Below are 15,728 nucleotides of genomic sequence, written 5' to 3' on the forward strand. Positions count from 1 at the left end.
AAATACAAAAACATAATAGTCCACTTAAACTTTAGCCTCAGACACATGTACAGTTTATGAGAACACCTAGGTCCAAAACAACAAAATAAAAATTGAAGGTAACCCCAGATGTATCTGTTTCATGCTGGGTTCCCAATCCAGCATCCCTTACTCAGTCACATCCATTACCAGGCCGACAGCACCACCTGACTTGAACTCGGGTTTTTATTGTGGACTTGAAGCATTAGACCTCTGTGCCACCGAGAGCCTCTTAGTTAGCTTTCAACAAAGAAATTAGAAGCATTTTAACATCAAACTGTTCTTCATTTGGCATAACTTGCCAAGACAAGCCAGTTGTGTTGCACATGTGCCCTTCGTACAGTCTTTGAGAACACTAAGGCTTAGGTTATGAAGAAAAGTAACCCAAGATAAAAAAAATTAAAGTAACCCAAGATGATTCTAAACCAGGTGGGTCTCCTCCAGCTCCTGAATCTTCTCCTTCAGTTCTTCTATGCAGCCTGACAAGTCCATATAATGTAGTGTAGAGTAGATGTTCTCCAGGTTAGCATCGCTCTTCTGGCTCCAGAGACGCAGCATCATGTACTGCTGCTCTGAATAGAGCTTTTCCTCCATCTCCACCCTCTCCATCTGATCATCCGAGACAGAAAGCAGCCGCAAGAACTCCTTCCAACGACGTACAGGAACCTGTTTGATGATAGCATACAGCACAGCCGATGGCCAGGTCTCCTTCTCCACCTCAATCCTGTACACTGCTGGAAGAAAAATAATGCACGTTTGAAAAACTGTTACTGAAATAAAATGAATAGTGCTTACAAAGTGTCGTTGTCATCTGATGCACCATGCATTTTCAATAGGAGACAGATCTGGACTGCAGGCAGGCCAGTCCAGCACATGCACTCGGTGTCTTCAAAGCCACGCTATTGTAGCTATGCAGAACGAGGGCTGGCATTGCTGAATAATGACTTCCTGGGAAGAGATGTTGTATAAACATGCAACTCACCCATGTTGTTGGCACTGATGCACCACCATGCCATGGTTTTTGTACCTTCTGCTGATAACAGTCTAGATGGCAAGCCATAGCCTGGTGGTTAAGGTACTGGACTAGTAATCAGAAGTTTGCTGGTTCAAGCCCCACCACTGCCAGGGATCTGCTGTTGGGCCCTTGAGCAATGCCCTTAACCCTCAATTGCTCAAACTATATACTGTAACTGTACTGTAAATCGCTTTGGACAAAGGCGTCTGCTAAATGCCGAAAATGTAAATGGATGGTCCATTTTGTCTCCATGTCAGTTTCTTAAACATGGTTTTATCTGACCACAGCACACATTTCCACTGTGTCTGATTATTTGTTTTCTACATTTATTGTTACAGCAGCGTTAATTAATTAATTTATATATTAGGATTTTTAACATCATGTTTTACACACTTTGGTTACATTCATGACATGGCAGGTAGTTACTGGTTACAAGATTCAATTTTTTAATATCAAACAAAGTCATGGACAATTTTCATATCTCCAGTTCACCTCACTTGAATGTCTTTGGACTGTGGGAGGAAAACGGAGCTCCCGGAGGAAACCCACACAGGACCTTTCCCAACTCAGACTTTGGTTTTTCAGGATTCCCATCTTTTTAAAATATTATGTATGGTAAATGGTAAAGAAAAAAAATTAATGCAATCCTGAGTTTAGAAATGCTTTTTTAATGCTCTGTTTAAATGGACTGAAATCCTATCAGTGGCACAAAGTGGTAAGCCATGACGAGCTGGATGAGCTGGACCAGGGTTCCTCAAAACTGGTACAATTACGACCTCTGCTGGCTGATTGATGGCGCATGCGCAGGGTTTGGGAATAATGCTGACCAGGGTGTGGCTCTCCATGCACAAGGCTGATCTGCATATAAACTCGCCTCGTGCAGGTAAAAAGAGGCAGTCGGTACTGCACACGTGTCGGAGAGGGCGTGTGTCAGTTGTAAAGTTCCTCAGTCAGCAGTGGAGGGTTGTATCGGTAGAGGTGAAGCATAACAGAATTAGAGTAATTGGATACAACTAGATTAGGGGAGAAAATTGGGGGGGGGGGGGGTCGAAGGGGAAAAAAAAGAAAGGATATTACTGCTCTTTCTTCTTTTTATCTTCTTGGAAAGTGAAGATTTTCACATTTCACTGTAAGCAAGTATTATAAAAATAAAGGTTTTATATCTATCTGACATAAAACATTAAATGTGCCAAGCATTTTATCACGCCCAATTTTAAAAGGCCATGTAATTTTTTGCATATTATTATTGTCAGCTTCAAAAATGTCAGGGGGAACTTCAACAAATATAAAAATTAATTAAATGAGTCACAGGCATAAACAGTTACAGAAAAACCTTATATATTGGTGATAATTTGACAGAGCTACAGGAAGCGTGTGAGACTGACTATCTGATCGAGCGGCTGAACAATCCTTCTATCACTGACTTTCATCAATGAGCCTCCAGCTTTGCTGACACCATCACAAACACCCACTTGATTGCAACACAGATACGGTTAAGAGCTGTTTGGAAAGACCGTATTTCGTTTTCAAGAAACTCGATGAAGAGTCCTAGATTTTCGAGACTGATCATGAATGTTTTCTTACTTTACAACTCAGAAAATAACATAAAGGAATCTCCTCAATAAACCAAAACTGATGTTACAGAAATGGTGTGCCACTCACTCTGCACAACTGAGAAATCTTCCAACTCCAACACAAACCCACAAAATAGTAATTAATGAATTCATTAGTTAAATTATGTGTCACTGAGCTGGAAACGTGAGCTGTAATTCTTTCAGATAACAACAAAACTTTCCTTGTTATATTAGTGAGTTTTGCTATTTCAGCTACACCCATTGCTCACTCACTCACTTTCTTAACTGCTTATCCAGTTAGGGTTGCGGGGTGCTGGAGCCTATCCCAGCAGTAACACCCTGGACGGGGTGCCATACGCACACCCATTCACCTATAGGGCAATTCAGTGTCCCCAATTAACCTGACTGCATGTTTTTGGACTGTGGGAGGAAACTGCAGCTCCCAGAGGAAACCCACACAGACACAGAGACATGCAAACTCCGCACAGAAAGGACCCGGACCGCTCCGCCTGGGGATCGAACCCAGGACCTTCTTGCTGTGAGGTGACAGTGCTACCCACTGAGCCACCATGCCGCCCCCTACACATTGCTAACATGTATAAACTAAAGATTAAGCAATGTCATCTCTAGACTACTACTGACATTACAATAGATATATTCATAATCAGAACTAGGAACTCCTATTAACTATGTCATGTTTCTACCCTAATGGAGATGCCCCATAAATGTTGTTGCACACTGAAAGGGTTGAAATTCTAACAACAATTAAATCAAAGGTCTAAATACGTTTAAGAAAAAGCTTTTAAATGTAACTGATTAAAAAAAAAAAAAACCTTTTCACTATCACTATGATGAGTACCCATTTAAAATCAAATCCAACAACACAAACTGTGCAAAATGTCAAGGGGTCTGAATACTTTCTGAATTACAATAAATCATAATCAGAACTAAGTAACTCCCAGGATGCTACCTGTTCACCAAGTCACTGTCAAATTTGTACCCCACTGGAGAATGAAATCAAGGGTCTGAATACATTTAAGAATATCATACCCATTTACAATCCAGTTTAACAACACAAAGTGTGCAACATGTCAAAGGGTCTGAATACTTTCTGAAATAACTGTATGTACCAGATAGAGCTACATGATAAAGCCCTTAGTGAAATAATGCTAAAGTATGTTCAAACTTGCTTTTTATGGATTTGGATTTGGTGTGGATTCAAAGAAAAAAGCCAATACCTGTAGCAGGGCAAACCTACTTCATAATAATGTCTATGGTTTTTTAATAAGATAAACAAGTATTAATGCAATTAATTACATGGTATATGCAGTAATTTGGGGCATATTTACTCTTTTGATGTCCCAACTTTCCAGAAACGCAGGTTATACAAATCAGGGCAAAAAACACCAAACATTTACATAAAGTTACATATGTATTTATGTAAAATATTTACCTGGTAAGGTCGGTGGATTCAGTGGAACTTCATTTTGTCCAACATTTATATTTTCCTTCTTTTGCCCCCAGCAACAAAACTGTCTTTTTTTACAGGCCTTACAAATAAAGGGGAGAAGACGAAGTCCTAACAATAGCAACACGGTCAGGATGATCACAAATACCACGAGCCATGTTGAGCTAGGAGGATGCACTAAAAATAAGCAAACACATGATTTTTGTTTTATTATTCAATTGTATTACAATTATTGGACACATGTTTTACTCAACACATGGTACGTTGTGGTAGAACCCAATTTACTGTCCTCCTCATAACAAAAAATTATGTGAATTACAATTGAAGTGTATTTAAATACAGTATGTTATGCAGTGTTTGTGTTTATATAAGTGTAGCATTATTACCTCGTTTACAAAAGGGGTGACAGGATTTGTCCAGACAATAGTTCCTATAATAAAAAAAGAAAATAGAAACAATAATATAGATATAAATAACTGGGATAAAGAGGAAAAACTAAATAATAAAACCAACATACGAACATGTATGTTCTGTAAACTTAAATACTGATCAGTCCAAACACAGTCAGGGTTTGTTGAATGCAACACTTATGATCAGGCTTAAAGATCTGACTGATTATAACTGGCCAAATTGTTATGGCATCTTCAAAACAGCAATGGGCAGCTGCATTGAGTACCCACTGACAGTGGTCCAAAGAGGGACAAGTTATGAACTGCCAACAAGTTGTTGAGTCGCCAAGACTTAACAATGCCAAAGGATATAAAGCCTGTGGCGTCTAGTATGGACCAACAGCTACTGTGACTCAATTTGTGTATAATTGTCTAATACTGGAGATGAAGTGAATGTGTCATAATGCTACACAAAATGTGTCAAATCGATGGCTCATATCAGCCCTGGACAGAAGTATCATTGGTTACCTGTATTTTTTATGACTGATTTTAAAGTTCTTTTAATTGCTTATAAATTTCTAAGTGGTTTAGCACACGTAGGCATACCTAAAGCAATATCTATCTGTTTATTTACTGCTGATCTGAGATCAGCTTTTATTTAACTTATTAGGATTTTAAAGTCATCATTTACACTTTGGTTCCAATTGTTACAGGACAGGCAGATCATATACCACTGGTATACTGGTGTAAACTATTTTTGCATTGCTTTCATATTTCCAAATAAAAATGCACTTTATACACTGATAAAATAATTAAAGAGTTATTAGATGAACACTATTAAATCATCACATTTGGAAACCATTATAAGAATTTCAATTGATGTACCTCCTTTATCAGTTGAAAAACTAAAAGAAAACGTATTACTTATTTACTTAAATAGGAGTATTTCATGTATAATTTATGCTGTGCTAGAGTGTTTCCCTAAACATTTACATTTTGCCATTCATCATTATTGTATTGTTGTCAGTTTGTATTATTTTGTCTACCCCCTCCCCCCCCCCATATAAAAAGCAACATAACACATAGAGGATTTACCAGATATATCCCTAACCCTAACCCTAACCTTAACCCTAACCTCTACCTCTAACCCTAGAGTCAGTTTTATTCTAGTGTGACCGTCACAGAAAGCCAACTCTTCTTAAATCACTTTATGAAGCCACAGCTTAGTCATAAAGCCGTAACCAAGAAACAACTACGCAAAATGGATGTGCAAAGTGTTGAAACACTTTGTTTTTCCCTTCAATTACCCTTCAACCTTTAGACACATCTAACCACACCGGGATGTCATGACAGCAAGTGTGTACTGGAAAGTGGAGGCGTCTATAACAAAGAGGTCACTGAATTTCAGGTTTTAGCCATTTTTATATATAGATAAATCATGCGTTTAAATACGGTACATTTCTTTACTTTTCATGAACAACCCTCGATAGCTTCTGAGTATATAACACAGATGTGTGTTATGGAGGTGACATTTCTTCAGAAAAGCTGATTAGCACAACTTTGTAAAATGGCAGGAAATTCTGATAAACACATTCAGTCCTGTATACAGGAAACCCACAACCCACTAACCTAAATGCTACCAGATTTACCTTTTAAAAAATCTAACAGAATCTGAAACTTTTCTGCTAACTTTCCTTAACGTTTGAAGTGGTCATGGCTGGTAGGGTTCTTCTGAAATTCACATTAGCTGGATTTTTACTGAACAAAAACAGATTTACAGACTCAACTTTACCTGAACACATCTTTTACTTATTACTTTGTCTACCTATCAAATACATTTGATTTATTAGGAGTTTGGAGCTTCTATGAACTCATTTAAGGTCATATAAAGTGTAAAGAATGACAAGGAATCAATTCACAGATTCCATGCAGTGAGAAATGAGTCGATACCCAGAGTCAACTCTTCAGAGCAAAATTGATTCGGCTCAGGTATGCCCATATGCAATACGAGGCATCATTGTTTGATATTAAGGTGGTGTAATCCCCAGTTATTACCCTCTATAGGAGTAATTCAAATAACAAAATGAGAAGGTACCTTTCAATGAACACATTTTTTTCTCTACTTCTCTGTTGACTCATCCTTGCTGAGGACTGTAGTGGTAATGCTTAGATACACTGGGTGGGGAGCTTATTCATCACAGGACTACACACACACACACACACACACACACACACACACACACACACACACACACACACAAACACAAACACACACACAAACACACACACACACACACACACACACACTCACACATTTATTCAGTGTCAATTTAGAGCAGCCAGACAGGCTTTTCCATGCTTCTGGGACATGCTCACTTTGATTTGAAGCAAGGTCATAGCCATGAATTGAAAGCAATGGGGCAAATGTGCCAGGGGTTTTGGGGTTCCTGATGTTTTAAAACATTCCTGGATATATACACTGACGGATCATAACATTCCACAAAGCTAATGAGTGAAATATGTTTATTTTCACATCTGTATGTTTGGGGAGGACAATTTCGGGACCTGTCCCACCCAGTATATATTGTCATTTTGGACTTGATTTGAAGCAGCCAATACAACGTCTGCATGTTTTTGAAATATAATGACAAACTGGAGTACATGACGGAAACCTACATGGACAGAGAAAGAACATTCCAAACTACTAACAGACAGTAACTAAAAATGATGATCAACTTTTAAACTTTTTTTTAATGCATTTTCTCCCTTTTAGCGCGTCCAATTGCCCAATTTCCTCTCCACCAATGCCGATCCCCACTCTGACTGAGGAGCACGAAGATAACCCACGCACCCTCCGACACGTGGGCAGCAGCCGTATGCATTTTGTCACCTACACTTTGACGAGTGCATATATGTGGATCAGCACTGTGTACGGAGAGACACACCCTGACAGCACTGTTTTCCCGTCTCTGTGCAGGCGCCATCAATCAGCCAGCAGAGGTCGTAATTGCATTAGTAATAAGAGAGTCCCGATCCAGCTCTTAATATCCCACCCCTATGTGAACAACAGGTCAATTGTTCATGTGGCCACTCAGCCCAGCTGGCAGGCAGAGCTGAACCTCGATATGATGTATTCGAGATCCCAGCTCTGGTGTTCCAGTGTGTGTTTTTACCACTATGCAACCAGAATCCAGTGGTTTTTAACATCTTTTCATCAGGTTAATAGCACTTTGACTTTAGGTTAAAAAAATTTTTAAAAAATAGTAAAAATGTATAATACTTCTATTTTGATCAATGGTGTTTTTTCAATAAGTATTTGTTCTTTTACATGCATAGAGATGGAAAGAAATAATGATATCTCTTACTCTAGACATGACCGGCAATTCCCTTTTTGATCCAAGAACTGACCGCCCTTACAAGCACCACAGTTTATACATGTAGGACCTGAAGAACCATAAGACACAAAAAACCATATACTCTTACATCAGAATGTTATGATTCACATGTATTGCTTGATGTGACACTTAATAGGACACCTTTTTGGATATGTACTCTATAATAAATTCATTCATCAGCATTTTACTTACATTTTGTACAGTTTTCACACTTTCCACAATTTTTGCAGGACAGTGCAGGTGAGCTGTGATCCAAGTAAAACCCATCTTTGCAGCTGCATTCCCGGTTGTTTAGAGGTGTACATTCACTTTTAACAATTTCAGTTTCTGTAAACAAAACAGTACTTCTAATCATAGAATACATACTGTACATATATACACAAACAAATACAAGCTTTAAGTCTGCAGTAAACAAAAGAACATCAACTTTTTTTTTCTTTTTCATTTTACCTACCCACAGTGTCACAACGACGACACGGCTGACAATGTTGAAGGCTATGTTTTACATCAGCATACTCCTCATCTCCACACTGGTCACAAAATATAGTGCCTTTCTTTGTACAGAACTTGTAGTAGCCTCAAAAATCAAAACGGATTTACAATAAGCTCACAAAGCAACACAAAATAAACTGCAAAATGAGTTTGAAAAGCATAAATCTCTTATATTAAAGTTATTGTAACTCCAAATGTACAGTTCAACTCAAATGTTTACATACACTAGTAAAGACAGGCGTGTCATAGCAGTTCTGTAATGTCACATATTTCTTTGTTGAAATAAAATAACAATATACTGTATATTGTCATATTGAGTTGTTTCAGGTGTTTTTAAAGGTTTTCCAAAAAATATACAGGGCCAAATATATACCTACATACAGCAACCTAAAATCTAATGCTGCAGAAAGTTTCTTCATTAATATATATATAAACGTTATACATCTTTGTGGCTTGACCCCCTTTGCAAGATAGCGCTAGTGATAGCGATAGTATTCCTGGAGATCAGTCCCCAATCCATGACCTATTCATTTCTCTTAATAACTCCCAGATCAAATCATCTGACAATGTATGCAACCTCAGTGTTTCTCACTCCAACAATGCAATCCACTTCAGGCCGATCGGACTCTGGCCAATTTATAATGGGCACTTAGGTACCTTACAGATCAATGAAAATAACCAATAAATGTAGGATCACAGATTTATAAACTTAAACTTATAAACCATACCATAGTGTACCATGCATTGGAAAAGATCCATTACTTTACTATAGCAGGTAACTTTTTGTTTCTGTATAAATTGGGCTAGTTTGAGTGCATTCATTACAAAAACATAAAATACTGGTCATTTTGACAAACTGTAACCTGAGAGGTGCTGAGAGGATATTTATCCTATGGTTAAAAGTAATCCATAAATCACAAAAGGTGACGTCTCAGTTGTTGCTCTCCTCAAATATTGCTTTTGTCATTTTATGTATGTATATATGTATTTTTTATTTATTTATTATTTATTGGTTGCCTTTTTTTTTTACAGTATAACACTTCATAAGTGTGGAATTGTTTGCAAATATAATTGTGATATTTGTAGATACTTGTATTTTAAGTTTTCTATATGCTAAACTCTCAAACAAAAATTACATAATTTTATATACTGTATTTACATCGTCTTTTTTTAAATTATTTTGTTTATGCATTTTCTCCCCTTTTTCTCCCTTTTTTAGCGCGTCCAATTGCCCGATTGCGTCATGCTTCCTCTCCACCAATGCCGATCCCTGCTCTGATTAAGGAGAACAAAGCTAACCCACGCCCCCTCCGTCATGAGGGCAGCATGCTGTATGCATCTTATCACCTACACATTGACGAGTGCAGTGCAGCTCAGCGTTGTGTACAGAGAGACACACCATGAGAGAACTCTTTTCTCATCTCTGTGCAGGCGCCATCAACCAGCCAGCAGAGTCATGGGAGAGAGACCCCATCCGGTTTAGTCCCGCCTATATCTGAACAACAGGCCAATCACTGTTCATGTGGCCGCTCATCCTTAGCCGGCAGGCAGAGCTGAGATTCGATGAGATCCCAGCTCTGGTTCCAGCGTGTGTTTTTACCACTGCGCCACCTGAGCGGCCCCTGTATTTACATCGTCTTAATCACAACAGAGACACATTAAGTTTTTCTTTTTGTTTAAATTTATTTCCTTAGATTACTTATTAGAACTTATTATGACCAATCACAATTATTATGAAGAAAAGTGGTTTGTGTACATTTGTGTCCTTCATTGAATGTTCTGAGTATTAGTATTTTAAGATGTACAGATCCTTTTTTTACAGTGTAATTCTAGTCAAGACAGATTCTTCTTTTTTTTTCTTTTTTTTTTTTCTATTTTTCCCACTTTTTTCCCAGAATTTTTCTCCCCCAATCTAGTCGTGTCCAATTACCCTGATTGCGTCCTCTATACTGATTCGACCCTTCACCGCTGACTGAGGACGCCTCTCAACTGACATACGCCCCCTTTGGCTGTCAGAACAGACTGCATTTTTTACCTGCACGAGTCCAGTTCCCTGTGTATGGAGGGCCACACTCCCATCAGCATTATTCCTCAGCCCTGTGCAGGCACCATCAGTCAGCCAGCAGGGGCCGCAGTTGCACCAGTTATGAGGACCTATGATCTGACTTCTTTTACCCTCTAACCCTGAACAACAGCCAATCGTTGTTCATGCTGCCGCCCAGCCCAGTCGGAAAGGTGCCACCCAACTCTGGTGCGCTAGCATACTTTACCGCTGCGCCACCTGAGCGGCCAAGACAGATTCTTAATCTAATTTAGTTTTTAACTAGGACTTTTTCACAAAAAATCTAATACAACTTGACCTAATAAAATGACCACTGCTATCAATAGTAAACTCAATTAAACTCATCAACATTGCAAAAACAATATTTATGACATGACCCCCGGTAGTGATTCATTTACCTGGTGGACAGGTCTTGTTCTCAGCACGAATCAGAGTTGAAATATTGTTATTTGTACAAACAGCATTACAGTCTCCACTTTGGCAGAGAAACACTGCTATTACAGCAAATGCCTAAAGAACAAAAAACAATTATCAGTGCACACACACAGACTAATGAAGACATTTCCAAATACTTACCAGTGAATAAAACATCTAATTATTTCTTCATAGCCATTTTGTAAAAACATGTTGTTTTAAATAGCTGCTCACAGTCTCTATTATTCAGATTTGAAGACTAAATACGGCAGTGAATATGCCACTGTAAATTGGCAGTGAATATGCCACTGTAAAGCCTGACAAGTGCTTTTGAAGTAACTCATCAAAAAGAAACCATAAACAAAAAGCCAAAATCACAGCAGCATTTAAACTTCAAATACCTGCATTTTCCAAACATTTAATGCATCACAATATAGTGCCAATTTTGACAAAAATATTAAGTGGTTTGATAGTCAAACTTCAAGAAAAGTCATGTTTATCACTGAGACCCATCATTTTTTTTTTAACAATTTACATTTACATTTAGCAGACGCTTTTATCCAAAGCGACTTACAATTATGACTGAACACGATTTTGAGCAGTTGAGGTCCAACAGTGGCAACTTGGCAGTGGTGGGGCTTGAACCGGCAACCTTCTGATTACTAGTCCAGTACCTTAACCACTGAGCTATCACTTCCCATATTAATAGACTTTTTAATGGTTTGGGAACTGAAACTAATTGCTGCAGTTTTGCAAGTGGACTTATTGTCCGTTTTTGCTTGATACGAGCCATCTGCTGCTTGGCGGTCCATGTTCAAGGTTGTCCGAGTCTCCTCTTTATGCTGCACCATATATTTTGAATAGGAGACAGATCTGGACTGCAGGCAGGTCAGTCAAGCACACGCAATCTGTGTCTATAAAGCCACACTAATGTAGCACCTACAGAATAATGCCTTGCTAAATAATAATGGACTTTTCAGGAAAAGACGTCAGCTTGATGGCAACTCTCTCTAAAATCCCAAGATATATCTATGTGTCATTGGTACTGTCATACATATGCAAGTCAGCATTGCTATATTAACTGATGCACCCCAAGCCATTACAGATGTTGGCATTCTGGATGGTCATTTTCATCTTTGGCCCCGAGAACTCAACATCCATTTTTCCTAAAGACAAGCTGAACAAGTACTCATCTGACCACAGCACACCCTTCCACTGTCTTTCAGACCATCTGAAATAAGCTTGGACCCAGAGAACTCTAAAGCGTTTCTGCATAGAATTGATATACGGCTCAGTTTCAGTTTGTATTTCTTCATGCAGCGGTAGACTGTGTTAAGTGACAAGTACTCGCAAGCCCATGTGGCTACATTTATACAGAAGCATGAAACGCCCTCTTACAGCTCAAAGGTCAAACACATTCAACAGTGGTTTCCGAATGACATCTTAATATATATTTGCAAATAAACTATTAATTAAGTAATAATGTCTGGAACATTTCATTTCATTTTCATCAGTCAGGTTGGTGGCATAGTGGGGGAGGTAGACATGAAAAGGTCCTCACACAAAAAGTAATAAGACATTGAAAAGAGAAAACAACTCTAATGTCTTAGTAATCTGGCTACATCTAATAATTGCTTGTGCCACCTTTACCAGCAACAACTGCAACCAAATATTTCCATAAAAGGACATTGACATTACTGTGGAGGAATTCTGACCCACTTGTCATTGCAGAATTGCTCTAATTTAGCCACACTGAACAGCTTTCAAACATGGACTGCCTGTTTAAAAACTTTCATAGCTTCTCAACATCCCAGTATCTCATGACCAAATTGCACTGAGAGCTGAACTACGGTTACATTAATTATGCCAGACCTTCAAACCACAAAGTTTCCCCACACCATCACAATACTACTACTACGTTTACCTGTTGATATAATGTTTTGTGGAATGCTGTTAGCTTAATGTCAAATGGAACAGGAAAATTTGCCATGGTGGCAAGTTTGGAGATAATGCCACCTACTGTAGTTCTGTAAAGTCCCAAAGCTTTATGACTTTATAATGGTTTTAAGAATTACATATATTAATACATTTCTAAATTATAGTAGTATGCTGTTGGTTGAGACCTCTTGGCTTATGTTTCATTCCTAGAAATGTTTAATTATGCAATGTTAATGGTTAGGGTTAGCAGCAATCAAACTTGAATGTTTCTTGTCAAATTAAACTCACTTATCTAGTACATTTGGTTAATTACTGGGTAACTACTTTGTAACACAAGGCCAGGAGTTAAATAACATTAAACTAATCTTTTAACATTTAACTAATGAAATAATCTGTTTTTAAACAATGTGTTTATTCAGGTTGTCATACTAAATTATACTTAAAGATCTGAAACAATTATGCAAATCAAAAAATCAGGTCTACAGAAAATACTATTAATTCTTGTTATTCATTCAAAAACATTATTTAATAACTACAATGAATTATTCAGTAACTACAGTAGAATTTAGAGGATAGTTAGTAGACTTTAAGAAATATGACTTACCATAAACAATGGAGACATGGTCATGGGTCTAGTTTTAAAACTGCAGTTTTCATTGAAGCGTTATAATATCCATGAACAAAAACTCAAGCTTTACCCCTCATCTGAACATGTCCATTACTCACAATAAAATAAATAATAACCTTTAATGAATAAAGTACTTCTCCTACATTGTAGCGTCAGGTATACAATCCTATAGCCGATTTTTCAGGTCTGCCTTAGACAAAACTAGTGGTTATTATAACAGGAAGTTTAGTCTTGAGGACGTGAAACTTTATGTGGTGGCAATGAAAAAGCATTCTCAGAAATATGAGACACAGGAAAACACGTCAAAGCAACAACACCTTCATAGTCTTGAGCAGATATCCCAGCATCTGTTGGGTTGAAAAGACTTTGTCACTGAGAAATATCTAGAACTAAAGGTTTAACTGACTTCACAAGCTCCAAAAATAAATCATACATACAAGCCTTATGGGCTTCACTGCATAGCAAGTAAATGCTGTGGAGACTTTTCTAAAGGAATTCCCTTTTGATCAATCAATAAAACCCTTCAAGTACAAGAAAAATAAATAATTAAATCTATTTTTTCCATTGGGGCATTAAGAATACTTGTAATGTAAAGAAATGTTACCCATTATCTGTTACTGTTGTATATTCTTTTGTTGTTTGCTGTATCCCAAAAAGTGATACATCCTCCACCATGCTTTAAAGCAGAGGTTTGCCATTGGTGTATAGTGCCTTTTTTTCCAAAAACCATTTAGTTCCACACTTTTGAATCTTGCTGAAGATTGAATGATTGATAAACACCCATTTTTATAAATGCTATTATGGCATTTTCCAACCTCATGCATCTTTACAATTTTTCAGTTGTCCTCCTAAATTACTTTTGATCAAGGTACGGGTTCAAATACACAGACCCAGCTTGAGAAAAGCTAACCTTTGTCTTAAAGAGCAGGACACGTGTACAGAAAACACCTTCAAACATATCTTATTGAAGATAAGAAAAAGGACCTTTGTTATTGTAGGTAAAACATTATTGCCTATTACACGTTTATTAATACCTTCACTGAAAAACTTGTTAGTTAAACTAACACATCCGTTTGTGCGGTTTGGGCATCTCTGGTAAAATTACATTTTGTTCTCTAAAAAAAAGAAACAAAGTGTCAGCAATCTGTTTTTATGGGAAAAAACTTTCTGGAATAATTTTCTGCAAACGTTAATTATTTTTTACAGAACTTGCATGCATCACTGTCTGACTGAAAATGAAAACATGTCTTTTATTAATATGGCAGTTTTTTTAGTCCATTTCACAATTATATCAATTGCAGTTTTAATGCTGTGTGCTGCAGACACTATATTGACTACCCATTGTCATGCCCTCCTTTTTGGGGTCTGATGTACCTCATTTTTGGGGTTGTGGAAGTGGCCATCCTAATGCTTACTGTGTATCACTAACATGGCAATTTTCTAATTCAGAGGTGTTACTTATTCCTGGAGATCAACTGCCAACCCAAGACCTAGTCATCTCTATTGATGACTCCCCAATCAGACCGTCTGATAATGTGCGAAACCTTGGTGTTGTCCTGGATAACCAGCTGACCTTCTCTCCTCGTGTAGCCAACATGACAAGATCGTGCCAGTTCCTCCTCTAAAACATCAATAAGATTCGCCCATTTCTCTCAATGGAAGTCACTCAGATTCTTGTCCAGTTACTTGTAATCTCACAGTTGGACTACTACAACTCCCTTCTGGCAGGTGTTCCTATGTCCACTATCAAACCCTTACAACTCATGCAAAATGCAACAGCTTGGGTGTTTTTTAACCAACCTAAACACTGCCACATCACCCCACTGTTGCGTTCTCTTCACTGGCTTCTTGTAGCTGCACGCATTCAGTTTAAAACACTGATGCTCGCCTACAAAGTCAAAAATGGACCAGCTTGGAAAACCTTGCTCTGTACCACGCAACCTCCGAGCCACTAGTCTCGCTCAACTTGATCCTCCATCCAGGACTCGAGGAAGACAAGCATCAAGGCTTTTCTCTGTACTTGCGCCCAAGTGATGGCAAAACCTTCACTAAGCACTTAAGAACTTTGGTCCTAACAGGGTTTCCAGCAGATTTGAATCCTTGGACTGTTGTCTATTTAAACTACAGTAAGTAGGGTTGCCAACCATCCCGGAAAATACGGAATCGTTCCTTATTTGGAAACTGTACTGAACTGATACGGGATGCACTTTATTTCGTATTTTTATCAATGGGAGAGAAGAAAATATCTGTGGAAGAAAATATCAAATTGACAGTGTACATGTGATATGAAATTCTAACAAAATATAATACAAAAAAGTAACATGCCAGCAAAAGA

At 38.0% G+C, this 15,728-nt stretch overlaps 1 protein-coding gene across 1 annotated transcript; it reads right to left on the bottom strand.

Annotated features, from left to right (window-relative positions):
• Nucleotides 1–438: 438 nt before the first annotated feature.
• Nucleotides 439–11,988, bottom strand: si:ch211-112c15.8 (tumor necrosis factor receptor superfamily member 25). The gene is made up of 9 exons (XM_063016034.1): nt 11,931–11,988; nt 8,314–8,436; nt 8,052–8,186; nt 7,830–7,908; nt 4,462–4,505; nt 4,061–4,252; nt 1,994–2,046; nt 1,606–1,627; nt 439–749 (listed from the first exon to the last, which is right to left on the bottom strand). The coding sequence occupies exons 1-9, from the start codon at nt 11,986–11,988 to the stop codon at nt 439–441; spliced, it is 1,017 nt and encodes a 338-aa protein (XP_062872104.1).
• Between the last annotated feature and the right edge of the window lie 3,740 nt (nt 11,989–15,728).

The sequence above is a fragment of the Trichomycterus rosablanca genome, chromosome 19, assembly GCF_030014385.1.
Source record: "Trichomycterus rosablanca isolate fTriRos1 chromosome 19, fTriRos1.hap1, whole genome shotgun sequence".
NCBI lineage: Eukaryota > Metazoa > Chordata > Actinopteri > Siluriformes > Trichomycteridae > Trichomycterus > Trichomycterus rosablanca.